At 35.9% G+C, this 27,462-nt stretch overlaps 1 protein-coding gene across 1 annotated transcript in view; it reads left to right on the forward strand.

The window, feature by feature from the left end:
- EPHA6 (EPH receptor A6) overlaps window positions 1-16,855 on the forward strand; it is a 375,283-nt gene extending 358,428 nt beyond the window's left edge. The window contains exons 14-17 of the mRNA XM_032219659.1: window positions 11,028-11,177; window positions 14,861-15,054; window positions 16,168-16,317; window positions 16,741-16,855. Of these exons, the coding sequence (XP_032075550.1) occupies window positions 11,028-11,177; window positions 14,861-15,054; window positions 16,168-16,317; window positions 16,741-16,855 (609 nt within the window). The remainder of the gene's footprint in view (window positions 1-11,027; window positions 11,178-14,860; window positions 15,055-16,167; window positions 16,318-16,740) is intronic.
- The last annotated feature ends 10,607 nt before the right edge of the window (window positions 16,856-27,462 follow it).

Below are 27,462 nucleotides of genomic sequence, written 5' to 3' on the forward strand. Positions count from 1 at the left end.
GACACGTCCCATTCTATGGAGGGCACGGCGCCGGGACTTTAAAGCCATGCCGCCGTGCCTGCCATAGAGCGGTATGCATCCCACTCTATGGCGGGCACGGTGCTGGGACTTTAAAGCCATGGCGCCGTGTGCTGGCAGACTTTTGCTCACTTGCCTACCGGCCATAAACCTCACCACAGGTCACTGAGTCTATGCAAGTTACCATATACAAGACTGGAGTAGACAAACCATTAGTCTAAACATTAAACATAAGTCTATTCATATTGTAATTTTGTACACTAATTCCTTTAAATAGAAATTTAAACCAGAAGGTTACAATCTAGAATCCATCTATTTTATGATACTACCATAAAATTGTCCTTTTATACCTTCTTCAGGAAACAAATTCTGGAGCCAAATAATCAATGTATGAAAATACATGTACAGATACTGTTGTGCAATTAGCTAGACAGATGATAGCTAGTTAGCTGGACAGACAAACAACCAACATTTCATTCTAAGGAAAAATTGAATTAAAACTGGAGAGAGATCTATGCATATTTTAACAACAAATGAATGAAGATATCCAGAATCTGTACAGAATAATTAGTAAAAGTTTTATAAAGACCCTGAAGATTAAAAATGCCAAGGGCTTTAATTGGAGAAATTAATTTGGCACTCTAAAGTGTTTTGTATTTTTTTTCTTTTTGATAATTGGTGACAATTTATTAAAACAAGATTTAAATATAGCTATGTCACAAATGCTTTTGTTCTTGTGATGAAATGAAAGTATTTCACTGTTCTCTGTACAGTTTATGTAATCATGGAACTATTTAGACGAAAGATTAAAACATAAACCTGCTTTGTCTGTTTTAGACATTCTGATTTACATTGTATGAATATTAGGTACATCTTAAAATTAAAATAAGAGGGATGCAAATGAATAAAAGTAGTAGATTACACAATTATTAAATCATTGTAGCTTTTCTAGATTTGCACATGTGACACAGAGTTGAGTTGCTCCCGGTTCGGCCTGGTTCAGCCGAATCAGTAGTGGCGGCAGCAGGAGGTTCCACCCACCCTCCCTGATGCTTTTGCACATGCGCAGAAGAGTTGTGCATATACGCATGCATGCAAGCACAAGCTAACGGGTAGTAAACCGGTTAGCAACCACCACTGATGTGATACCAGTCATCCATGCCCTATTTACATCATGTTTATATTGCAGCTCCATGAAACAACATCCAGAAATTTTATAGAATATAATTCAGGACTAGGTCTTAACTAATTTGCTGAGTAAAAATGATATGAATACTGAAAAATTAACAGTAGTTAGCATTTATTTTCTGAGTTCATCTAAAGGTGAAACCCCTAAAGTTTAGGATTAACTCTGATTAGGTTTGCTCCAGAGGTGGGATTGAAAAATGTTAGCAACCAGTTCTCTATACGGTTGCTGGTTAGGCATGGCTATGGGGAAATGGCCTAGTCAGCTTTCTGCACCATAGTGCAGGGGGCATTTTCACCCTCCCAAGGCTCTGGAGATTTTTCTCAAGCCTCTGGGAGGGTGAAAACGGCCTCCCCCAGGCTCCGGAGGCCCTCCAGAGACCAGAAACAGTCCCATTTTCAGACTTCAGATACTTCTGAATTTTTCGCCCTCCCAGAGCTTCAGTGTGGGCACTTACCTGGCATGATGAACAGGCCGCGTAGAGACTACTGGAAGGGGCGGCAAGGGTGAACAGGGTCAGCCGGTCCTTGTAACTACTAGTTTGGCAAACCATATTAAAGTTAACATCCAGTCCGAACCAGCTGAATCCCACCCCTGGTTTACTCTAAGAAAATGCTTGTCTTGTGAGCAAGTAAAACTGCAATAGAGATCTTTTGAAGGGTCCCATTGATGAGAAAAGACCATTAATTAACAGATGGAGAATAAAGTCCTTCTAGAATCAAAATGGGCTCATTCTTTGCAGATTTTTTAAGGAAAAAAACTGTCAAGTGACAAGTTTTTAATTTTATATTGTGTATGGTTTTATAATTTCAACATACTTCATACAGGTAGATTGTATGTATTGCTTTATTTTTTTCTCATTTTGATAGCCCTTGGCAAAGAACATGGCATAAATATTAATCCTAGCTACATAAAGTAATTTAAAAATATCAAGAAGATAAGTGCAATTCATAGCTCTTTAAAACTCTGTTGACTGTAAGTCTATGTCTGTATTTCTGGCTATTCTAATCTGTCAAGACTATCTTCAGCTTCAGTAAATTCCCAGAAATATTACATCCAGTTTAAAGCTTGAATGATTTATGACATAAGAGATATTCAGAAGTGCAAGATTGCAAAGTTGTATTTGATTTCTTTTCTTTTGCTATGCAGAGGTTGTTTACAATGACCCCATTTAAGATTCATTACCTGGGTTATTGACTAAGGTATGCATTTCAATCATGTTTATGCTTGCAATCACTGAATGTAATGACTCTCAAGGTCCACATATACTATTGGGTACTCCATCCCTTAATTTCTTCCTCTTGGATCAACCCCTCCTCCTTCTTTCTCAATCTCTTTTTTCTCTCCCTTCCTTACTAAGCAATTACATGGCCTCTCTCTTTAAATTAACTTTGGAAAAATATGGATAGACTACTTTATCTTTTAGATAGAATTTGGAGGGAAAGGTATGAGAGGAATAGAATTGCTGAAGATTTAAAGACATTTGTTGTACTGAATTAGGCATCTCCTGGCCATTGGATCCTAAATTTACATAAGTTGGTCCAGCCCTAGCAGTGTGTGTGTGTCTGAAAAACAATCAACAAGGATAGTTGAACAATAGTTAGATAAATTTGCAGAAAAACAATTATTGCCATGGCCCCTGACATACTATTCCTAGCTGCAGAAAAGTTCTGTTACTATGCATGGGAACTATACTACTGAAAGTATAATTGCTTTCTGTAATTGTGTTCTTAATGCTACTGGAGAAGCATAAAACTTTAAATGAATCTGTTGAGCTCCTGAATTGTATCCTGTTATTAGATAAACCATAACACTTTGGGCGAACATTTCAAAGATATTTCTTTACCTAAACAGAAAAACACAATAACCACAGGCAAGCAAAAAAGCATTGGGAGCAAGAGATGATCACATGACAGCACTGAAGCAGCCACATATTTTCCAAATTTCAATCTCTGGGAGTCATAGGTCCCTGTAATTTAGCTCTTTTGAAATATATTCAAAAATTGTTGCAGTATGATCCACAGTTTCATCCAATTTAAGGTTACAAATAACTAAATGGAAATAACATTTTAGTGGTATATCGATTTACCATATTTATAACATTCCTGCTAAGCGGAAGATTCTGAAAAATAACATAACTTATTCTAAGAGCATGTTGCAATGAAATAATTATTTTTTTAAAAACAGAACAGATAGTTAAAATGGCAGTTAAAGCTATTCCTTAGCAGCAACTTAAAAAAGTTTATAGAACTTAAAATAAAAGTGATAGTTTATCAACAAAAGATTAATGGAAAGGATTTACAGTGCTTTTTTCAGATACCAGCCAACCTATGAAGACAAAGGGATATAGATGAATAATTAAATTATTAGCATAAAGAAAGGACAGACTCCTGTAAAAAGAAATGCTTTTTTTAGATAATCTTAAGGCCTCCAAGCTTTAAGACTAAGGTGACCAGATGTCCCGATTTCAGCGGGACAGTCATGATTTATAACAATTTGTCCCGAGTCCCGGGGCGTTTTAATTTTCTGGCTTCATGTTGAAAGCCCAATGGATTTACTTGGCTAGAGAGGTAACGAGTGTTCCTTCCTGGATTTTTCGGAAGGGAGAGGCACGGAGGTTGGAGGTCGGCGTGTGGAAAAAATGGTGGCAAAGTTTCTTTGAAAAATATTTCCTGACTAATTTCACCATTTAATATGCTCAGTTCTTTGTATTAACATCTACATCATTCTGGATTGACTTGGAGTGCTCACTTGTGCCTGCTGGAAGTGAGCTGGGTTTTTTTTTTATTTTTTTATGTATTTTAAAATAATATTTTATTTATTGTGCATAGGATTTTTATAATAGTTTTATTCTATGTGGATTTTTTTTAAATTGTCTTAGACTATTTAAAAAAAGATTCTATCCAAAATAAATTGAAGTGAAACCATTTTTAAAAATTCTATGCACAATACTTTGAAATGTTTTACTTCAATTTATTCTGTGTGGATTCTTTTTTTAAATTATCTTAGACTATTTAAAAAAAGATTCTATCCAAAATACAAAATATCAGCTGCAGTTATTCACTTAAGAACTGTGGCAATAAAGGTGGTATAATGGGCTTAGTGACCAAAGTTAAAATGGCATTGAAAAATGTGACTGATGACCATTTTTCACACTTAGCAATCATTTTCACACTTAGCAACCGTTGCAGCATCCTCATGGTCACGCGATCAAAATTTTGATGTTTGGCAACAGATTCATATTTATGATGGTTTCAGTGTCCTGGGGTCATATAATCACCTTTTGACAAAGTCAAATGGGGAAACCAGATTCACTTATGTTACTAACTTATCAGCTGCAGTTATTCACTTAAGAACTGTGGCAAGAAAGGTGGTATAGTGACCAAAGTTACAATGGCATTGAAAAAAGTGACTGATTACCATTTTTCACACTTAGCGACCATTTTCACACTTAGCAACCGTTGCAGCATCCTCATGGTCACGTGATCAAAATTTTGATGTTTGGCAACAGTTACAATTTATATTTGTAAATTGTATTATGTTAAAATAAAATAAAAATTACAACACTATTTTTGCGTGGTATGAAAAATTTTGTTGCTCCGTATAAAATTTTAATCAAGCCCCCCCCCCCCCCCGGTCAAAGGTGTCCCTCTTTACCAATATGAAAATCTGGTCACCTTATTTAAGACTCAAGGGGCCGTCATTCTAAGAAACTACTCAGAAATGTATTATTATATAGATTTCTTATCTCTAATTCATTAGGTAGCAACTAAGTAGGCAACTCCCCCCCCCCCGGCAAAAAAACCTATTTCAGACTAGTCAAACTAGGTTCCTCTTGAGAAAAATCTGGTTAGTATGAATAACATCACTTTTATAAATGAACAGATGTTAGCATTATATACAGTGTAGCCTGACTAACATAGCAGATGCTGTGCTTCTCAGATCAAAAGAAGAGATACTGATGATTATCAGCTTCTTGTCCATTTTCAATTTGCATATAAGATTATCCAGAAGTTTGGAGTTCCAAAAGAATGTGAGCATGAATTTGTTTATAAAAATATTGTATCACTTATTTTCTAAATAATTGATCTTCATCCCTTAATCTACATAAATAATTCCAAAAAGGGAAATAAAAACTATTACAAATCTCAACAATAGCCTAACAACTTTGAATTTTAACCCTAAATTTGTTTCCTTTTGCACCAAACAATTGCTATGTATTTAGACTTATTAAAGAGATTCAGGTGTTCATCTTATTTCTGTCCATGTTAGACATGGAATATTAATTGTAATTAAGATAATGTAAAGCATCGGATAGAAGAACAAGAAGAGACTTGTACATGATCTTTTCTCGCCTTTCCTAGGCACTATATCTGAGCTACAAAAATTTGTATGACTAGTAGATAATTTTCTATAGGTGGTCTTTTTGTTTGTTTGTTTGTTTTTTACAACAGATGAGCTTTTGAAACCCAGATATAACCGGCATTAGACTTCAAAAGTGTTTGCAGATTTCTGCCTGAAAAAAAAGTGTTGTCACTCGGAATCTATCTTGTAGAAGCACCTCTACTAACACTGAAAAGTTTGCAATTTATCATCTTTCAATTTCCTTTTGCAGACTGATAACTTGGCTAAAAGAGCTGGTAGTTTTTCAGCAATAACCATAATGTGACCCCAGGGACGTAAACAATTTATCTCATTCATATGGTGAAAATATGTGCCAAGAAAACAAGTCATAAATGAACTCCTTTTGTTATGTAAGAATAGGCTTTCCTTTTCTCTCAAAAAAAGTGAAGTTTTTCTTTTTAAAAGTGAAACTTCTACCCAAAATTTCAGTCAAATACTTCAAGAGTTGTCCTCTGGAAAGCCAACAAAATTCTATATAGTAAGAATAACTTCATATACCATATTTGGGGGGGGGGAACCTCTTGAAAAGACATTGATTAAGAGCAGGGGCTCTAATGAAGTTGATTATTTTCACAATAGACAAATGTTCTTAGAATCATAGGGCTGGAATGGACCTTGGAGGTTTTTTAGTCCAACCTCCTGCTCAAGGCAGGATACCTTACACCATCTTGGTCAAATGGTTGTCCAATCTATTTCTGAAAACCTCCAACGATGGAGCACCCACAACCACAGGAGGCAAGCTATTCTACTGTTTAATTGCTCTTGCTGTCAGAAAAATTCTCCTTATTTCTAGGTTGATTAAAAAAAAAAAGCTTCTACCCATCACTTCTTGTTCTACATTCTGGTGTCTCTTCTTTGTGACAGCCTGTCAAGTACTGGAAAACAGTTATAACATTCCCTCTGATCCTTCTTGTTGATAGGCTAGTCATAACTAGGTCCCTCAACCATTTGTCATACAATTTAGACTTTTTATCATCTTTGTTGCTTCTCTCTGCATACTTTCCGAGGGTCTCAACCGTTCTCCCTCTCCCTCCCCTTCCTCCCTCCCTCCCTCCCTCCTCTCGCTTCTCTCTCTCTCTCTCTGCTCTTTGTATCCATGGTGAGCAGAACTGCATACACTATTCTAACCTGCATTTCTAAACTTTCAAAGCAATTATAAGTCTGGGCGTTTTGTTGATTTGTAAATTCTCAAGAGAAGATAAGGCAAAAAAGAGAATAATTTATAAGTTTCCCTTCCGCTTTCTTTCTTTCTTTCTTTCTTTCTTTCTTTCTTCTTTCTTCTTTCCACATGCCTTAAAGTCAGTTTTGGTAAATGCCTCTAAGCAACTCTATGCAGTTGTCTTAGCAAGATTTGCCGTGCTTCCTTCCTACGGCTGGGAGGAATGACAACTTATGATCATACAAACAGCATAACTAAATTCACAGTTTTTCCAGTTCTATCCAGTGCTTTAATCGCTACACCAAACTGACTCTTATTCTTCTTCTGGTTTCCCAAACTAAAATAGCACTTTCCTTGGCTTGAATATCATATCAAAGCTCAGGCTCTGGTTAACAAGTCATATGCAACTAGCAAAAGACATGGTAAATCTTCAGATGTACACACACCTGATTCAAAGATACAATCTCATTAACTCTTTCTTTTCCTACTACATTGGGCAAACATTGCACAAAGCATTAGAAATTGTAGTCTTTTCCTAAGTGGACAGATGACACCCAAAACGCTTAAATAGGAGGCAGTATCATATACTTAAATATATAAGAATAAAGATTCTGTAGTTGTTAGCAAATGTTTTAATATGCAACATTATAACAAAATAGTTATAAGAATATTGCTTTTTTTAGAGATTAAGAACTTGAAAGCTTCCGTTCAAGGTGTGAATGGCTTTTATCCAACCCCATGTCACTCGTTAATCTTATGTTTGTGAACTTCTTCCTTCCATTCCATGCTTTAAGTTGTTATTATTTGTTATAATGTCTTTTACCTTCTTTCCTAAACAAAATCCTATAGTTTGCTGCACAGTGTTCCATTTTTATGTGGCTTATTTCTACACTTATCCTTAGGGATAATATGTTCAGTTTCCAACTCATAAGACCTGTAAATATATCTCAAAATTTTCATTTACATATATGATCCAATTGAACAATGGAGTTTATGCTCACAACAATACATAGTCTGCTTTTGTAGTAGTTGTTGAATAAATAACTGCTAGACTTTGAGTTCTAAATTTGCTCATTTGTACATGTGAACCCAACCCCAAATATCACATTTTGGGTTGGAGTCAGTGGTGGGTTGCAGGCGGTACGCCCCAGTACCAGAACCTGCCCAGAGTACCGAGTACCATGCCGGTACGGTGCTCCGGAGGGCCCACCCACCCACCCTTGTTCCTTACCTGTCTTTAAAGTCTTCGGTGCTTCCGCGCACCTGCACAGTGTGTACAGCACCTGCGCAATGTTCACTGAGCAGCTGGAGCATCACGGAGGCTCACTGAGGTGTCGGCGAACAGTACGACACATGCACACCAGTTGAAACGGAATCCGGAACGCACCACTGGTTGGAGTGATGCCTGAATTCATTGTGAATTGAATCAGCAGCAGCCTCATTATCTTTCTAGGTGAAAAATCAAGAAAAAACCTAGGAAACAGCAGATGAAAACATGGTTTCTAGTGCTATAGGTATTCTAGTATAATTATTACTATGTTATACAGAAAAACTAACATTTGCATTTCCCCAAACTCATTATAAATTTAAGAAATTATGTTCTGCTGCAACATGGTTGAAGATGAGAAAAAATGCTTTGCTTTAGATAATCTGCTTATTGGGGAAAGTGACCTTTTGGATGACCTGATATATAAGTTTTGTATTAGTAAAAAGGCATATTTATTTGATGATAGAGAACCTGTAACAACCAAATTTAATATAATTTTATTTATAGCAATATTATCAGAAAGAGAAGCACAGAAGGGGTGAAGTTGTTTTACTAGTTTCATCAAACACTATAAATATTATTTTAACTGTGCAGAAGGAAATACATCCTTCTATTATCATGAATAGATTATTATTCATTCATGTTTTTACTTAGCATATGTATGTAATAAAAAAGAGTATCAGGGTTTTTTGCATAAAAATATACTTTAGAAAAGTAATTGAGTAATGAAATTTTCCATTCCTGTTCATCTTATGGGTTTACAAAAGAACCATCATCTAGGAAATACAAAAAATAAAATTTAGCCATTATGAGTATAATAGGCGATTATCCTACACTACAGTGCTTGGTTGTACCATATATAGATGTATCTTTATGGAATTCTCTAAATGAATGTTTGTAATTTTCATTTCTGTTGTTTACGCTACAAGAATATCATTTAGTATTTAATAAAACCAGATAACAATTTAGAGAAATGCAATAAAAGAAAGCAAAGTAAATTGCTTGTTAGGATTTTGAATTAGTTTAAGCTTACCCTCAAAACTAGGTTAGAAAACTACACGTGGAGTAACATAACTGGCAATGGGGGAAGAATGTATGTCTCAAACTTTATTTATTTCAAAATTATTCCCTCATCCAAATCATTGATGAAGATGTTGAAGAGTACTGGGCCTAAAACAGAGCCTTGGGGTATTCCACTGCATATTTCCCTCCATGTAGATGCAGTTCCATCAATGTGTAGTCCTCAATGGAACTGCATCTACATGGAGGGAAGTTTGCAGTGGAGTACCCAAGGCTCTGTTTTAGGCCCAGTACTCTTCAATATCTTCCTCAATGATTAGATGAGGGAATAAATGGGGGAACTCATCAAATTTGCAGATGACACCAAGCTGGCAGGAATAGCCAACACTCCAGAAGATAGGCTTAAGATACAGAAGGATCTTGACAAACTTGAACATTGAGCACTATCTATTAAAATGAAATTCAATGGTGAAAAGAGTAAGGTTCTACATTTAGGCAAGAAAAAACGAAATGCACAGGTACAGTATAGATGGTACCTTGCTCAATAGTAGTAACTGTGAAAGGGATCTTGGAGTTCTAGTGGACAACCATTTAACATGAGCCAGCAGTGTGCAGCAGCTGCCAAAATAGCCAACACAGTTCTATGCTGCATAAATAGAGGGATAGAATCAAGATCATGTGAAGTGTTAATACCACTTTATAATGCCTTGGTAAGGCCACACTTGAAATACTGAATTCAGTTTTGGTCGTCATGATGTAGAAAAGATGTGGAGACTCTGGAAAGAGTGCAGAGAAGAGCAACAAGATGATTAGGGGACTGGAGACTTGATTAGTTTCCACCCATTACTTCTTGTTCTACCCGCAGGTGCCTTGGAGAATAGTTTGACTCCCTCTTCTTTGTGGCAACCCCTGAGATATTGGAACACTGCTATCATATCTCTCCTAGTCTTTCCTTCTATTAAACTAGACATACCCAGTTCCTGCAGTCGTTCTTCATATATTTTAGTCTCCAGTCTCCTAATCATCTTGCTCTTCTCTGCACCATTTACTCTCTGCACTCTTCTATCTATCATAGATATTTAAACTGTGCCAATGTTCTTGTGAGATCATACGACTAGCCTCTTTTTTTGTTCTGCTGCACTGGAAGAATTGTGAACATTAATGGAATAAATTCAAAAACATTTTTAAAATGAATTGAAAGAGAAAATCACAGAACATTCATTTACTAACAGAATTGTGACCAGAAAATATATTACATTACAACTTAATAGACCAGAGGACATTTTGACAGCTATCTGGATTGGATTCAAAACTTATTCTTTGATAAATACATTAATATTTAAGATAACAAAAATGTTATTGCTATTACTGTTAAACAAATTATCTAATGTAATATACCATTGGCAGATTTTACAACCAATTACATGAAAGCTAGTGTATTATATTGTGTTAATAACATTTGCAATCTTCATTTAGCAAACATGATTTATAAGCAGAAATGGTTTAGACTTGAATTTAACCAATGTGCATAGAAGACAAATGTGTTATGAAAATAATGACTACAAAGTACAGATGGGCCACAATACATTTTAGATGAATATATAGTATTTAAGAACAAACTATATTTCAGAAGAAGTTATTCTGCATCAAACTTTGAATATAACTTTCAAAGAAAACAGTAATGATGGCACTTTAATTCATGATCGAAGTGAAGACAATAATTTGCCATCTACTCAGTCTGAATATGGTTAATAATATTAGTGCCTTAAAGAACTAAAAGGCATTTAGTTTTCAATTATCATACATTATATAAGCAATATTATGTTAATACATGAATTATTGTATAACAGAATATTTATGTTTCTGTCAGCAGTTATGAATTGCATTTATTTTAATATGTTTGTAGGATTATTCAGTGGGGAGTATTTTTTGTTAGTTTTAAATACTGAGAATTTTTCAATATATATTTTCAGGGTGGGAAAATACCAATAAGATGGACTGCTCCTGAAGCCATAGCCTACAGGAAATTTTCTTCTGCAAGTGATGCATGGAGTTATGGAATTGTCATGTGGGAAGTAATGTCATATGGAGAAAGACCGTATTGGGAGATGTCTAATCAGGATGTAAGTTTTAACCAGTTATTACAGATTATTGTTTTCAGAATGCATTTATTCTATTACATAGTGAAAAGAAAAAAAAAACTACAATCATCAGGAGCACATCTAGTAATAAGTCCTACTGAATAAGACTTGATGTTATGACCCAGGTGGGCAAGATTAGACAGGCCTCCTGAGTCTTTTATTTCTCATGGAAAGGGTTAAACAATTAACCCTCCACTGACAGGTCAGGCTCCACCCTCCATTCCTCAAACAAAAGCCCATAAATTACCCAACCAGTCCTCAAAGCAAAAGGCCAGACAGAAAGGGCAGGGCTCAGAGCAAGGCAAAGATTCAAGATAAAGGGCAGTTTTTCCAAAGGGGCACAGTGAAACAACAGACAAACACAGTTCACAAACAAGGGCACAGTTCAAATTAAAAAGCCAAGAGCACTTCTTAAAACAAACAGGGTCCAAGGCAAGGCAGGTCTGAAAGGTGAATCTTCAGGGCTAGGGCAAGCCAAGAACAGTCCTCAAAACAAGGCAAAGATTATCTTCAAAACAAAACAATCTGAGTCAGAGCCAAGGGAGTGCAATCCGAAAACAAATACTTTTTCCTGGCAAAAGCCCCTCCTCCGAGTAGTCGGGTCATCCTGCGCTCTCTCCACTCTTCACACTCTGGGATTGAATGCGGGAGGTATTTGCTCATCTCCAGAGCGCCGCCATTCCTCTACTCCACTGCCTGCCCTTTCCATCTCCTCCACCCCTTCCTTGACCAGCTTGAGTCTTCTCTTCCTCCTTGCCTACTCTTCCGAGGCCCAATGAACCTGGAACTGCCTCATTCTCATTCTCATATTCCTTCCTCCTGAGCCATAGGGACTGCACCATGCGTCTGCGACGGTCCCAGCTCGATCTCCTCCTTCTCCTTTTCCTTCTCCTTTTCCTTCTCCTTTTCCTTCTCCTTCTCAGACTCGAGCTCCAGTGGGGCCATGATACTTGGCTTCAGAATAAACATGCATAGGAATCATTGTTATTACAATATACTGTTAGAAAGTGGAAAATAAAAAATGATTCCCCATTGATCACTATTAACTGCAACTAAATTAATTAAAATTGCCATGGAACAGGTGCCATTGAAATTCTATTTCTATAAGCAAATTAATTAGTATTCCTAGCGTTGACATCAAAGATAATACCTGGGGAGAAAAATAATTGAAGCCAAGCAAAAATTTCATGATAGATGTGAAACTCTTGTTCATTGTCCATTCTACTGCAATCTCTTTTAGTATGGTTATTTAGCATGTGGGGATTGTAAAACACAATACCATGAGACTGCATCATTAACAACTGCAGTTCCAGCACTTCTACTTCCCACTGATAGGTGAGAACCCCATGCAACTAAAACTTTCAATTTCCTATTGGCTTCCCAATTGAGTTTGTTTATGGGACATTACTTGACTGTGGGGATGCTGCGATGACTAGAACTACAAGGACCTGTCTAAGTACCAGTAGTTCAGCACCATTACAACTTTAAAAGTGACTGAATGAATGGTCCTAACCCAAGGACTACCCATAGCATATAATATGCACCAGCAGAGTTTCCTTTTTGTGCCTAGCCATAAGCAAATGGTTCTCAAATATTGTAGTAACCCTAAATGATAAACGAATTTGTTTCTCACACACCATAATAAAATTGAGGGCAAGAAAGAAATATACCACTTATTTTTAATAACTAAATGTTAATCTGTACTTCACGTTTCTCCAATATTCTGGCATGACAGTATCAACTGCAAATGAGGAGCAAATGTCAGAATTTCAGAATTTTGACAGCTCTCTCATTTTGTCTGAGCAAGCTCGATCAAGTTTAAAAACATTATTAAGCTATAGATGACCTAAAGTTTGAGAATCCTTGCCAAAAACTCTGGTGTAGTTTGTTTTGGTTTAACAAAAGTAAGGCAGGAAATTTGGCCAGATGGCTTTATAGAATTACAGTTAAGGGGAAACTAGAAGTAGGACCATGATGTATGCCATCTTGAATTGCACAAAATAAAGGTGGGCTATAAATGTATTATACTTAATTAGTATGAATCTAGCAGATTGTTGTTTACTCAGTGAAGCATAATTTAGTATGATATGTGATACAAGAATCTAGCTTACGACATTTAATAAATTGTACTTTATAGAACTCAGAAGTTCTATAGAACTTGTGGCTTTACATACTTGACTAGCTTTCATTTGGGGGAAAAAACAAATTCAAATATCAAAACAAACAAAAACAATATCACTTCATCTAGTGGGATCTAGAAAAAGAGCCTTTATTGCTATGGCTTCCACCCTCTGAAACCTCTTGCTCCTCAAAGTCAGATCTACTCACATGGGGCCTGCTTTTGAAAGGCCTTGAAGATATAGTTGTGCTAACTCAGGGGTGTAAAATTCAAGGCCCATGGGCTGAATCCAACCCACTGGGTGCTTCAATCTGGCCTGTGGGCCTTCCTGGAAACAGTGAAGGACTGGTCCACAGTACCTCTGCCAGTGAAAACGGAGCCTGTGCAGGAGGCCATCCAGGCCAAAAATGGGGCTGGGGGTGCGAGCATCCCCCTTGAGTTCCATTTTTGTTGGCAGAGGACTAGCAAAACTAAAAGCAAAGCAAAACAAAAGGAAAAATGCTTCTCCTTTTGGATTTGAACATCTAAGAAGGAAAGGAGAAAGGGAAAGAAGAAAGAAAAAGAATGAAAGATGGGAAGAGACCAAGAAAGGAAAAAGAAGGAAAGAGGGGAAGGAAGAAGAAAGGAGAATGAAGAGGGAAGGAAAAAGAAGGGAAGGGAGGGAGGGAGGAAAGTCCTGCCTTAGCACTTGGCCACCAGCACTGCTGCCCTTTTACTATCCCCTTGTTCCCTCCTCCTGACCTCTCCTGGTGGTCTCTCATCCTATTGCTGAGGATGCTTTGGTTACAAAGCTGGGTCTCCTTGCATGGAGAGGGAGTGGGCCTCCCTCTGACCCACACACTTTGTCCTCCACAAACAAAATAGCAACCTAGCCAAGGAGAGCGAGCACAGCAGCAGCAGCCATGAGGAGGAGATAAGCAAAGCCGGGCACTCCCTCTAGGAAGTAGGGCTGGACTGTGGGGTCCCAGCGCCCTGGGAGCTCGAGGGCTGGGCTGAACGCTTGTCTTCCACTGCCTAGGGCTCTGGATAGTCTGTGCCACCTTCCAGAGATCCTCTGTGTGGCCTGAGAGGGACAGCAAGGCTTCTCTGGAGGACAATGGTTTGGCACTCTCTCTGGTCTTGCCTTTGCTAGAGACAATGGATCCCCCCAGCCCTGCCTGGATCACCATAGGTGCCCCCAACATGAGTGCTATTGAGCTGACTACCCCCACCCTAACCACGCCCACTCACCCCCCCCCAAGGTCAATCCTGATGCGGCCCTCAGTGAAATTAAGTTTGACACCCCTGTGCTAGTCTGTGGCCCCAAGTGGAGGTGAATAATGGGATAGAAAGCACCCCACCTCCTCCCTGGATACTCTTTGCTCCCTCCTTCTCTATCCTGCTTGGTTTTATTTGAACTGAATTTTAAATTAAGATCTTTATTTATTGCTTTAATGTTTTATAGTGCATTTCATTCAATGTCCCTATGCTACCTTTGGCGAGATGGGCAGGATATAATTTTGATAAATAATTGAATAAATAATCTCCTCTCCCACTTTCTACATAGGTCATTTTGTCCATTGAAGAAGGATATAGACTTCCAGCTCCCATGGGCTGCCCGGCTGCCCTCCATCAACTAATGCTTCATTGCTGGCAAAAGGAAAGAAGCCATCGGCCAAAGTTCACAGACATTGTCAGCTTCTTAGACAAATTGATACGAAACCCCAGCTCTCTTCATACTTTAGTGGAGGATGTGCTAATGTAAGAACCATTTCAGTATGCTTTTTGTATGTGCATGCATGACTGTCACCCTTCAAATTGCCATGTTAATTACTTAATATATAATAATTTTGTTTCTGCATTAAACTAGAGATTTTTTTTCATCATCATTCCTTTTTGTTTTCTCTATCATGTCAGTACCATGTATCATATCTCTAGCAGTTGGTAGTTCCTGTAACTTCTCACATTCATTCAAAGTCTATGGAAAACTTCATAAGGAAATTACTTATACTGGATCTGTGTTTGTGTGTTTGTGTGTGTGTGTGTGTGTGTAAATTAATTAAGTCACAAAAGCTTGAATGCATTTATATACACATTAATATTGGTTCAAAGATCCCTTACTAACTATCCTATAGGTTTATATCTGCATGATACAGTTTAATCCTTCATTATTTTCAGTCAAGGCCAAACATGTAGCAGCCATATGTTGAAGTCTTATCTTCTTCAGCTTCAGGAAGAACCTCTTTCAAGCGCAGCATAATGTGTGACCATCAAAACCCCTAACTGGGCACCTAATCCAAAATCCCCTTATCCAAATAGTTGGTTCTTGTGATTCAGAGAAGATTGAAACTAGACTGTGAAAACCTGAAATAAACACAATCCTAATAATTATTTTAATGAATGATAATATGGAATATTTACACCCTAAGGCCAGAGATATTCTCTAATTACAAGAAATATTCTTACAGGAAAAAATCTCAAAGGTGCTTTTTCAAAAGATAACTGGACTGTGTTTGTTTTCCTTAAAGAAGAAGAAAACATTTCACTTCTCATCCAAGAAGCTTCTTCAGATCTGATGTGGGGGGAAGGGGATGGAAGGATAGGCACTGATCGTTGTGACGGGGTGGTGGTGGATGGAAGGATAGGTTCTGACAGGAATTTTGTTTTATTTTCTACTTTTTCCTCAAGGGGAAAAAAAGTCCAGTTGCCTTTGAAAAACCTTATTTGAGATAACTACAGTATGAGCTGGATGACTGAGAACCTCCAGAGGAAAAGATATAATGATTTCATAGCTTATGTAATGTTTAATTGTCAGCCTAATGTACTAAAAAGGTATCATAAAACTAAATCAATAATATATTCTTCGTTTCACAGAATGCCAGATTCACCTGGTGAAATTCCAGAATATCCCTTCTTTGTATCAGTCAGTGATTGGCTGGACTCAATAAAAATGGGCCAATACAAAGTTAATTTCATGGCAGCAGGGTACACATCTATGGATCTTGTTTCAAGAATGCGTATTGAGTAAGTACATTATTTATTAGGATCTGTAAGTTTTATTGGACAGTGGGTAAGTTTGGGATTTTAGAAAGTGCAAGAATACATCACAAAATGGCAGGCATAGGTTAAATCAACAAATATTTATTCCCCCTAAAAAAATAGCAACTGGATTTGAAATGTAATAAAAATTTGCATTTTAGTCTTACCAGAGTTAAAAATGCAAATTTTCACTATATTTCAAGTCCAATTAGTCAACATGTATAATATCCAGTATCCATTTTCTAACAGTTTTCAGGCTGAAGAACAAAATAAATTATATTTGAATTATATTCAATATTTCAGGTTTAATATATTGAATATTTCAGGTTTAAAAACATCTTGGAACAATTTGTTTTTGTATTTTCTGTACTTCACCCAATATTTCCCAACTTTACCTTTATCTTGCAGTGACATTAGAAGAATTGGAGTTGTTCTTATTGGACATCAGAGACGAATAGTGAGCAGTTTACAGACTTTACGATTACACATGATGCACATACAGGACAAAGGATTTCATGTATGAAAATTCTAGAAGCAACTGTGTTTTGTGCCTCAGCATTTCTAAAATGGAAAATACTCTCACCGCTCCTTTCTTCCCAGCTTCAAAAACTGAAACTTCTTCATACTATAAACACAAATATTTACGTTAATTCTTCCAGCTTGGAATTTTTACTTAATTACATAGTTCCATCCTCAATGAACTGATGGTAACATCCTGGCCCCTAATAAAAGACTGTTGCTATATGATGTTGAATAGCTTGGCATGGATGTATAACTTTATATAACAGTAAAGTATTCAGAAAACTTTCATCAACTTTTTTGAAGTGAAGGCTTTCTTGGCTTGGAATTGCTACCTTCTTGTTGTAATTAGAATTTGATGGTAAATTACTAAATAATAATACTAACAACAATAATGATGATAGACATTTATTTTCATGTTTTGTGACATTTTAGCTTCCAATATAAAATGTGCAATCAAGAAAAGAACTTGACACATGTATTTATTTTATTGCTTATCAAATCCCAAATGTAGGGTTTTATTACTACATTTATTTTGTAATTATTACATTTAGTTTATGACAACTGGAATGAAAGCATAAACATTATTGGCCAAAATGAACAATTAAAAATTTATAGTGAAATTTTATGTAAACAGATGTTTACAGAATTTGTGTATAAACACATAAAGTGAATTATTGGCAAAGATCATCATCACGTTTTTAATGATGCCAAGTGTTTAAATGTATGTTTGAACACCAGATTTCTCTATCTTAGAAAGTTTAGAGTACATAGACTACAAACAAATCTAACCATTGGCTAGTTTCATTATTATTCATGTCTCAGTTTCTATATGCTTCCACAACACTGAGCAAAGTCCCAAAATACGTTTTAAGCAAAATAAAATCCATGATAGGTACCAGTGATTTTACACAATGCAGTTATGTAACTTTCTAAATATATATTTAACATGAGAAAACATAAGAAATTGCTATTTACACATAACAAAAAAATGTCTTTAAGCCATTCATTGTGACATATTTAACTTCTCTAGGTTAGACTTTTTTTTAACCCAGAAAAATGACATGGTCATTTTTGGTCATGAAAAATATCAGTTCTTATACTTTTCGATCATGGAAATGTTTTCAAGTTTTCCAATGAATACAAATGGAAGAACATTCTAATTACTACGTTACTTTCAGGAAACATCATCCTGCCCTTGTGGCCAATGGGGAAAAGAACTGCTTCAAAATAAAAAAGAAATAGCATCAAAGATGCTATATATTTGAGTAGTAAATGAGGCCATATAGGAATTGGTGCTCATAAATAGCCACTTCAACAGATACCTTTCATAAGCCAGATGTTTGAGCTATAAACTTTAGTAGCCATGGCCTATTTCTGAAATAAAATGCTGTTATCTGTATCTCTTACAAAAAGTATGTAGATCTAATTTGACTACATCATTCATCTTTGCATGGAATAAGTTCTGTTCCAATGGGGGGGGGGGAAATGAGTACATCTGCGTGCTCTAAAAAGCCTCACACAAATTGCATATAAGTAATAGTGTAAAAACATTTAGAGAACTTCTCATTTATAATTGAAAAATGGATATGACTAGCCTATACAAGGAAGACTTAAGATGGCCTAGCCATATAAAGGAACTAATTCAGAGTGGGTTTGGGGGCATATGCCTTTGAGTCAGTCTTACTTCTGGCAACTACATATGTTCTTGCAGTTTTCTTGGCAATTTCGGAAGGGCTTTGCCATCTCCTTTTTTTCTAGGGTTGACAGAGTGTGACTGGCTCAAGGTCACCTTGCCACTTTGTGCCCAAGGGAGAACTGGAACTCACTATCTCCTGGTGCTCCTAACCACTACACTAAATTGGTTCTTGGTTCCATTCAAAAATAGAAATGCTTAAAAGGGTATCTTGCATTAGAGAAAAGAAACAGGAAAATGATCTTGACTAGTCTTTTTGTCTAATTTCAGTAAACACTTCTACTTGGCTTCCCATGCAAATGTTTTTTTTTTCTTTGTTTTTCACATATAGTCTATTTGTAAATTAGACTAGGGCATTTCTTAAACTTTAGCCCCTAAAATGTAAACAAAAACTATTTTTAAAGACATGAAATGGAATCAATAACAATATTTCTTTCATTGCCCATGTATTTAATAGATGCTAATAGTCTGATTTTAACATCTTTCAGATAATGTTATACATGCACTATGATTACCATATAGGTACATCAGGTTTGCTAGCTTGGAAGTAACATGTTATTTTATGCATTTTAATACTGTTGATGAAAAATGATCATTGTAATGATTGTGGTGGATTTGCTCTTTATCTATTAAGGGAAAAGCCATATAAATTATATTTTATATTTAAAAATACAACCTCATGTATAGAAAAAAAAATCTTTCCTTTTTGTTTGGCTTTTCAATTTGCCTGCCAAGTTTAGTTTCATTCCTAGACTTTTCTAATAGGGTTGTTTTTTATTTTGTTGGCAACCTTATTGTATTACATTTTGTTAACATATATGGATTACAGACTAGTTTACGCAAATAAGCAATCTCCTAAAAAACATAAGCTCTGCCTGAGCAGCTGCTAATCCCACAAAGACAGCATCTTGCCATAGCTCTTGTTATGGTTGTAGCTATGAAGCATGCAACTGTACATGAAATACTGGCTAGCTAGATAAGCAGTCTCCATATGACTAGCTTTAAGTTAGCAATCAAGGAGCTATGTCTTTAGAAAAGTCTATTTGAACAATAGTGATGTGCCAAAAGCCAACTGCCAGGAAGAGCCACTGGCAGAAGCAGCAATCCCTTCACTAAACAAAGGAAAAGACAACTCTCTGCCCTGCACTGATAACATTTTATAGCTATTTGAATTGTTGTCTGAACATAATGGCTACTCTTAAAATACAGTCAGTCCCTCTCCCTCTCTCTTATATTTGAATGTTGAATTCATCTGAAATGATGAGAACCACCACCACCCCTCAAATCCAACATTAAATGCATATTCATTTCCAAATTCCCAATAATTCCTTCTGGGCAATTTCTTCCTTGATCATAACAAGCACCAGCAAGATTCAAAATGCTATGCATGGGGGGTGGTATAAGAATGACCAAATCATTAATACAAGTAGTCCTTGATTTATTATCACAAATGATAAAGCATGACATTGAGTGACCAGATCACTAATTGACAGCAATCAATAATTGCAGTCCCATTGCTACCTTTGACTGAATTCCACTAGTTGATAATCTGGGACCCCAATCTAAGCCATTCTAGGTTTGGTCCATCCCAGCCCTGAATCTCAGTAAAATAAGGGACTATCCCTATCACTGCCCTTTTAGCCCTGCACTCTGCCTTTCAGGGCAGCAAAAAAAACCAGAACTTAACAGCTCCAGGACGGCTTCCCACACTGCACTCAAGGGCTTCTTGGTGTACTGCAACTCTGGGTCGGCAAAAAGCCCCTCAGCTGCAGCATAGTACAAACTTGAGCTGCCTCTGGAAGCCTCGGTTATCCCAAGAGTACAATGTAAAGCCACTCTGCCCTGGGAAATCACACTAGCAATAGTGTGATACAAGCCACAGCCATCCTGGGGTACCTCAGCCCAATCCTAGCCACAGTTGTCCTGTACTTTGAGGCCCTTGTCACTCCACAGCCCTAGCTGATTTTTTCCAGTTTCTTTCAGCTGCCGCTGATGAGGCAGGTCCATCCTGGCCCTTCATGAAGCAGCTGCTGCCACAAATCCATCTTCTTCAGGTCTTACGAGAAATCTGCAGTGTATGACCTGGAAAAGAAAGCCTCATGCAGCCAGCAGCTGCTTCGTGAAGGGCCAGGCTGGGCATGTGTGGTCAGCGTGAAAGCAAGACAGCAAAGGTTAGCTTGGGGGGGGGGGCATGTGGCATGGATGGCAGGGAGCCAAAAAGGCACAAAGGGGAACAGGTAGGCAGGGGGAGGTGGGAATTGAAGCACCTCTGCAGTCATAAGTGCTGGCAAGCTGCCAGGTGCCAAATTTTGATCATATAACTGCAGGAGTGCTACAACCAGGGGTGGGTTCCGGCCAGTACTACTGCTGGTTCACTCGTGTGTGCGCTTTGCGTGCATGCTTGATGCACACTGCACACGCTGCATATGCATGCGCAGTGCAAAATTGTTCTGCACATGTGCAGAACTGAAAAACAAGATGGTGTCGCTAATGGTAGTGGTTTGGTTCGGGGACATGGCAGGCCTGGATCGCTGCCGGTTCCAGATACCCAGGCCACCAAACCACCGAACCGGTCGAAACAGGTAGGAACCCACCACTGGCTGCAACAGCTGTAACTTGGGGGACCAGTGATATCTCCCTTCATTCAGTGCTGCCATAACATTGAACAGTCACTGAATGAATGTTCATAACTTAAGGACTACCTGTATCTGAAGCTACTGGTCACTATCCTTAGTTTTAGCTAAATGTGTGGAACGTGTGTGTGTGTACACGCGCATGCACACACTTACACCACACACATTGATATGGGACTAGAAGCTCTCTGTTTATATGTAATCACTCAATTTTTAAAATCACTGTCAGTAACAGCTCTTCTTCACAGAGGTAGATCTATACCTTTCCATTCAGATGGCTGAAATGAAACACAATCATTAATCTAGCTACAGTATAAAAAGTAGTTATTTCCTGTTTTACCACTCAGTGGGAATATATATTTTCAACAGAAAGGAACAGGAGAAAAATATTGTAGATGTGTATTTAATATATTTTTATAATAAGCAACTAAAGAAAGAGTAAAGGAATACATTCTTTTAGCAATGTATTAGTTAAAAATCTTAATATTCTTTTGAATTCTGTCTATGGATTTGTTTTCTGTACTACATTTTGTTTTACTCTATATTCCCCCCTACCCTTTAATGATTGTATAATTTCCAAGTTTTAGAAGCTACATTTTGTTTATCTCTGTTGAGAAGACAATTCCACACATATCATTGCAACTGTACAGAGAAAGACAATGCCAATACTGTTGTGTTCTTTAACCCACTGATTTCATTAGGCTTAAGGATTGAGTTTATTAGGAGAGGAGCCATACATCAGTGACAGATAGCAATGAATATAAGGCTATGTTCAATTCCTGGAGTCTTCAGTTAAAAAGATCAAGTAACAGGTAGTATAAATAAATCTCCTAAGATCTTGGTGAGTCATTATTGATAAAGCAGGTAAATCAGTTAAAATTATAAATAGTTCTGCCATAACACAGCTTCTATAATTACTGACTCTTCAGAGTACTAATATGATGAAAATATGGTGAACATTATCATGTCCAATGTTCTCTCCAAAGCTGCTTTTAAAGTTCTGTTTAAGGCCATTTGCAACATAACCTTTAATGAGCATACAATTATTTTCACTTAGCATAGCATTGTTGTGTGCTCCAGATGAAGCAGAAAAACATCTAGAATTTCTTACCGATTTGACCTGTAGCCCTCATTGGGGAAGATTATCACAGAAGTGGTGTAGTTCATTTTCAACCCAACCCCAATGTAGCTTGTAACATGTAGTATTTTAGGTTTCCCATGGAGACAAAAGAATAAAAGTCCACATTTGACAATTATACAGAGAAGCTATCCTATAGGCCTAAATAGGGATTGAATTTGATTAACACTAAATCAGTACTGCTCAGAATTGCTTATTCATTCTACCCTGTAAACAAAGAAAAATGGTTCAGGCTGAATGCAGACTTCTCCTTTCTTAATATGGAAGACAGAACCCTAAGTTCTCTGGTCTGAATGAGTCCCATAGCTCTTTGGAAAATGCCCATCAATGAAATTATCAATGTAGCATTAAAAATATTTTTTAAAGTAATGGGAATAATCATATTAATTGTATTCAATCAATTTAATATGTCAATTCAGTTTGTGTACAAATTAAATCAATTTTTAGCAATTGTTCTTATTTTATTGATGAAGTAGACTCTGGCATATCACTCAATGTCAAATGCAGTCTTTAGCTTGAAAAAGTTGATTGTTTCTGGCTTGACAGAATTTGGAATAGTCTCTTTGCTACATTTCATAACACCTTTTTGTGAACATAAGAGCAGAGTGCAAAGGATGACCAGTCGATGAAAACCTTGCTGGATCAGGGTGAATTCTGCATCTACTAGTTAATGAAGTTTTTAACTAGTTGGTTTATGTATTTAAGTTAATTATACAAAATGTTAACTCTGTAGAAGCTCTGATATACCGTAAACCTATTTCAATAAAGCTTCAAGATGACATAGTATATTATTTTGATTAACAAGAATGTTCTGCCTTGTTATTTTAAAATCAAAGCTTAGGTTTTATGTTTAAACAAGAATTGATATTGGCCTGGCACATGAAGTTGGTTTTTCTTTTTTATTTTCAGATATTGATTGAAACAAAAAGTAAACTGGAATATTTACACCATAATGTCATTTAAGTAATTTATTTACAAGTTCTGCCATTTTATTACTGAATCATTAGTATGTGAATTTAGTCAGATAAGAAACTATGTAATTATAAACATGGCAATAAAAATAGAATTTTTTATACCCCAAGATGTAGGTTTGAAAGCAACTTAACTTGCCTTTTGTGCTTTGGAAAGTATATTATCAGAAACAATTCAATATTATAGGCATGATTTAAAACAGATTGCAATATTAAAAACACAAAAAAATCCTTTAATATTAAATATGCTTCTTGAAAAATAGTCAATTTCAGAAGATCTGCTGCTGCTGCTGCCGCTCATCCCAGTGTGGAAAATTCTTATAATTGATATGCACGTGTAGCTTAAAATAAAATTCATTAATTTGAACAGAGGATTTTTCCAAGAGTCTGACCTTAATACTGAAAGATTTGATACTATTAAGCAAAAGTTTATCAGGAATTTCAAATATATTTATTAGTTCATATTATTGTAGCCTATTTACAGTACTCTTAAACCTCTTAACAGAATATAATTCAATTGTTTTATTATTGTGTAGTCATCATTACAATCCCATAAGCTTTCATGTAATATTTTTAAAGTTCAAAATTTTCATACAAAATAACTTATGACCAAGAATAAATCAATACTTAGCTAAAATGTAATGTACTTCTACTTGATAGTAACCTTTGTAAACCTAAAGTAATAGATCTAGAAGGGCTTCCTGTTTGCTTTACGTATAGTGTCCATCAAAATACAAAAATTAACTTCCATAGGTGCTATGGAATATTTTGCAAAAAAACCATCTTTTTTGGAAATAGAAAACTGCTGTTATAGTGTAATGTAATATAACCCTGAAATAAAAACCAGAACTTGATCCCAGTTGCATATTATAATACTGGTGGGACAAATAATCTACATTGCTAATCAGGTTCATTCCTACATAGAACAAAATAAAATAAAATCATTTTAATAATACAAAACAATCAAATAATATCAAGTTGAAATAACATTTATATTTATACTTGGATTCATAAGATATGAACCACAGTATTCAGGATTATCCCCTACTTTAGTGTTAGGTATGATTAATTATAGAAAATGTGTAACATTCCTTTTAACAAATCTACAGGGTCTATATTATTTCCGTCTTTAAAAACAAGTTTTTAGAAATTGTCAAATCTCATTTTCCTGATCCAAACAACTATTTTAATGAAAAATACAGCAACACAGAAGACCTATTTCTATTGTTTTCCTGTTTAACTAATACAACACAGTAATAAATGCTGAGATTAAGATAATTGTACTTTTTTCCCCTTTTTATATGATTGCTATGTTTGCATTGGAAGCACAGGCATATATTTGACTTAGTATCTAAAACAGTAACAAGAAGAATCCTTACAGGTGAAGACATTTTAGTGGGTAAATTATTATTCATAAATTTTACAGGAATCACATCAATCAGGAAAGACATTGGAGATTTGTTAACAGTAGAATGGGATAAATACACATACTATGTTGCTAACAAAATCTAATACTGAGTCTTAAGTGGGGCATATCTTATAAATTCAAGATCGACCACAATCCATACCCATGAACACATACTGGAAAAGACCAATGGCAGAGGAGAAATGGCTGTGGAGACTCTTGTTAAGTGGAATGAGGACACCTATTCCAGTGGATCAGCTCCACTGATGAATATGGAAATGCAAAATACTTTTAAAGTTTCTAGGATTATACCCTGGAGCATAGATAGCAACCTAAATTTAAACACTTTCAAGCCATCGTTTGAAAACAATCAACTTTTTAACTCCTTGCTTTATTTTAAAAGAAGCAAAAAATAATAAAGATTTTTTAATATTAGCTCCAAATTGTAATGGCTAAAAATAATTCGTTATCCTCTAATATACAAACTTGAGTTTCAAACTCATTTCATAGATTCATATATATTTCCCATTTCACTCCAATATCTCTATGCATATAGAATAATTTGGATGCCTAAGCTCATTGCATTAAAATTATGCCTTTTACTCATTTTTAATATTTTGTGTCTTACTAACAATTGCAAATTAAAGCTACCGTGTTTGAAGAAAAGGGCTTGGTAACCTTTTTGAGGCTGCTCCATTAATTAAAATCACATTCACATTTTATTAGCTATAATAATAAATCAAGGCTAGTGTTTATATATATGCTGGTCTTGTTGTATTTGGGTCTTTTCCCGTGTAAGATTGAGATTGTCTTGGCAACGTTTCGGCGAGGTCTCACTCACCATCCTCAGGCTGGTGTTTTTGGCTGAGGATGGCAAGTGAGACCTCGCTGAAACGAAGACAATCTCAATCTTACACGGGAAAAGACCCGAATACAACAAGACCAGCATACCTACATCCATGAAAATCTACGAATATATATATATATATATATATATATATATATATATATATATATATATATATATATATATATATATATATATATTCCAATTTCATCCTGATTCCCGTTTTTTAATTAAAAATTAATAACTTTACTTGAGATGAATTATTCTCATGTGAAATCTACTTTGATATGTTTTGTGTGAATTTTCATGTGCTAGCTTGCCTATTAAGTTAGCAATGTAATAAAATGCTCAGCTCTCATAACGAGGGCATTTTAAGGTGAATTGCATTCCTATGCCATCTATTTGCAGAAAGAGTATGGGGTTTGGCAAAGCTACATGCTGAGCAACATAATAAAATATTTGTACAAAGTACAAGTTACTGATTATTATTGTGTTTTATTTTTCTATGATTTCCTAAGAGGCATTATCAAGTCTTACAAATGGAATAAGCCTGTTTACTAAGATATTTATTAGCAAATAAAAGTATAGTACTCGTGGTTATTTCTGTGTGTTTGTTCACCTAAATTGTGTAATTTTTAAAAATCCTACAGATTAGAGAAACCAGCTATTTTTTATTCATGCACACATTACAGAAAATAAACTCAGAATTTTTAGAACCAGATAATGGAAATGGCTTTAATTTTTTTAAAAAAAATAATAACATATGCACTGGATGCAAAGCAAAGCTAAGAGCCATTGTTCCCTGTACTGTTTCACATAACGTCACAAAATGTGAATTAAGTAGTCAATGGCCTGCATTGCTTCCTGATCTTGAACTACAGATTTAAAGGCAAATGAGTAAAGAATAGATTGGCTGTGGGAGTCTAATCCTTCCTTGCTACTATTAACTTGGGCAATAGAGATAAGAACTTGAGTTTTCTCTAGTTCTTTTATAGAAAGAGTTGTTACAAATCTAGCACAATCTAAAATGTTGGTATTACCTCTAGAAATATACAGCAATTAAACTGACCAGGCTTCATTCTTCTACTAGTAAAGGTTCCAATAAAATTGAATTGGTGGAACAGTTGCCATAAGACAATTCAAGAGCAACTGGCTTTAAATGTTAACAGAAACGGTTTGCATCCTGGTTATTAAAGAAAACTAAGAGGAAAAAAACATTTTCTAGGCACAAAATAATTCAAACATTTTATAATCTGTAACTTCCAAACTGTCAAATTGCCCATTATTACCTGGAGCGGAAGTACAAAAGCTAGAAAACACTGGTATGTTTCCTATAGAATTTCTAAGTACTGTTTGGCCAAGGTTCTTCCAGGCTCTGTGACTACAATTCATTATAGTTTACCATTAGTCAATCCTCAATTTCAGCAAGGAAATAAAATTCAGCAATATCCTATAAAGCAATAATGCAATGCTATATTTCCTTTCTTCTTTCCCAGTAAAATATGCTCAGTTTTCATTACAGAAGGTAAATGTCCCTGAACTATTGTGCAGATCAGCATCAGAGTCTGCAAAAAGTGTAATAAAAGGTAATTGCAAAGGTTAAGAACAAGGAAACCAGGCTGTTAAATCAGATAGATAGATAGATAGATAGATAGATAGATAGATAGATAGATAGATAGATAGATAGATAGATAGATAGATAGATAGATAGATAGATAGATGGATGGGGGGATCATACTCAAAGATTAATAGAACCATTCAGGAATGATTTGGGGCAGGATCCCTATGCACACCTAATCAGAACAGGGTTATAAAATAAACGCTTATTTAAGTTCGGATGAGGATTTTTGTTGCCTTAAAACATTTTAACTCAGCCAGCCGGCAACACAATTGACAACTCTTAACATACAGCAGGAAAGGG

The sequence above is a fragment of the Thamnophis elegans genome, chromosome 6 (assembly GCF_009769535.1).
Source record: "Thamnophis elegans isolate rThaEle1 chromosome 6, rThaEle1.pri, whole genome shotgun sequence".
Classification (NCBI taxonomy): domain Eukaryota; kingdom Metazoa; phylum Chordata; class Lepidosauria; order Squamata; family Colubridae; genus Thamnophis; species Thamnophis elegans.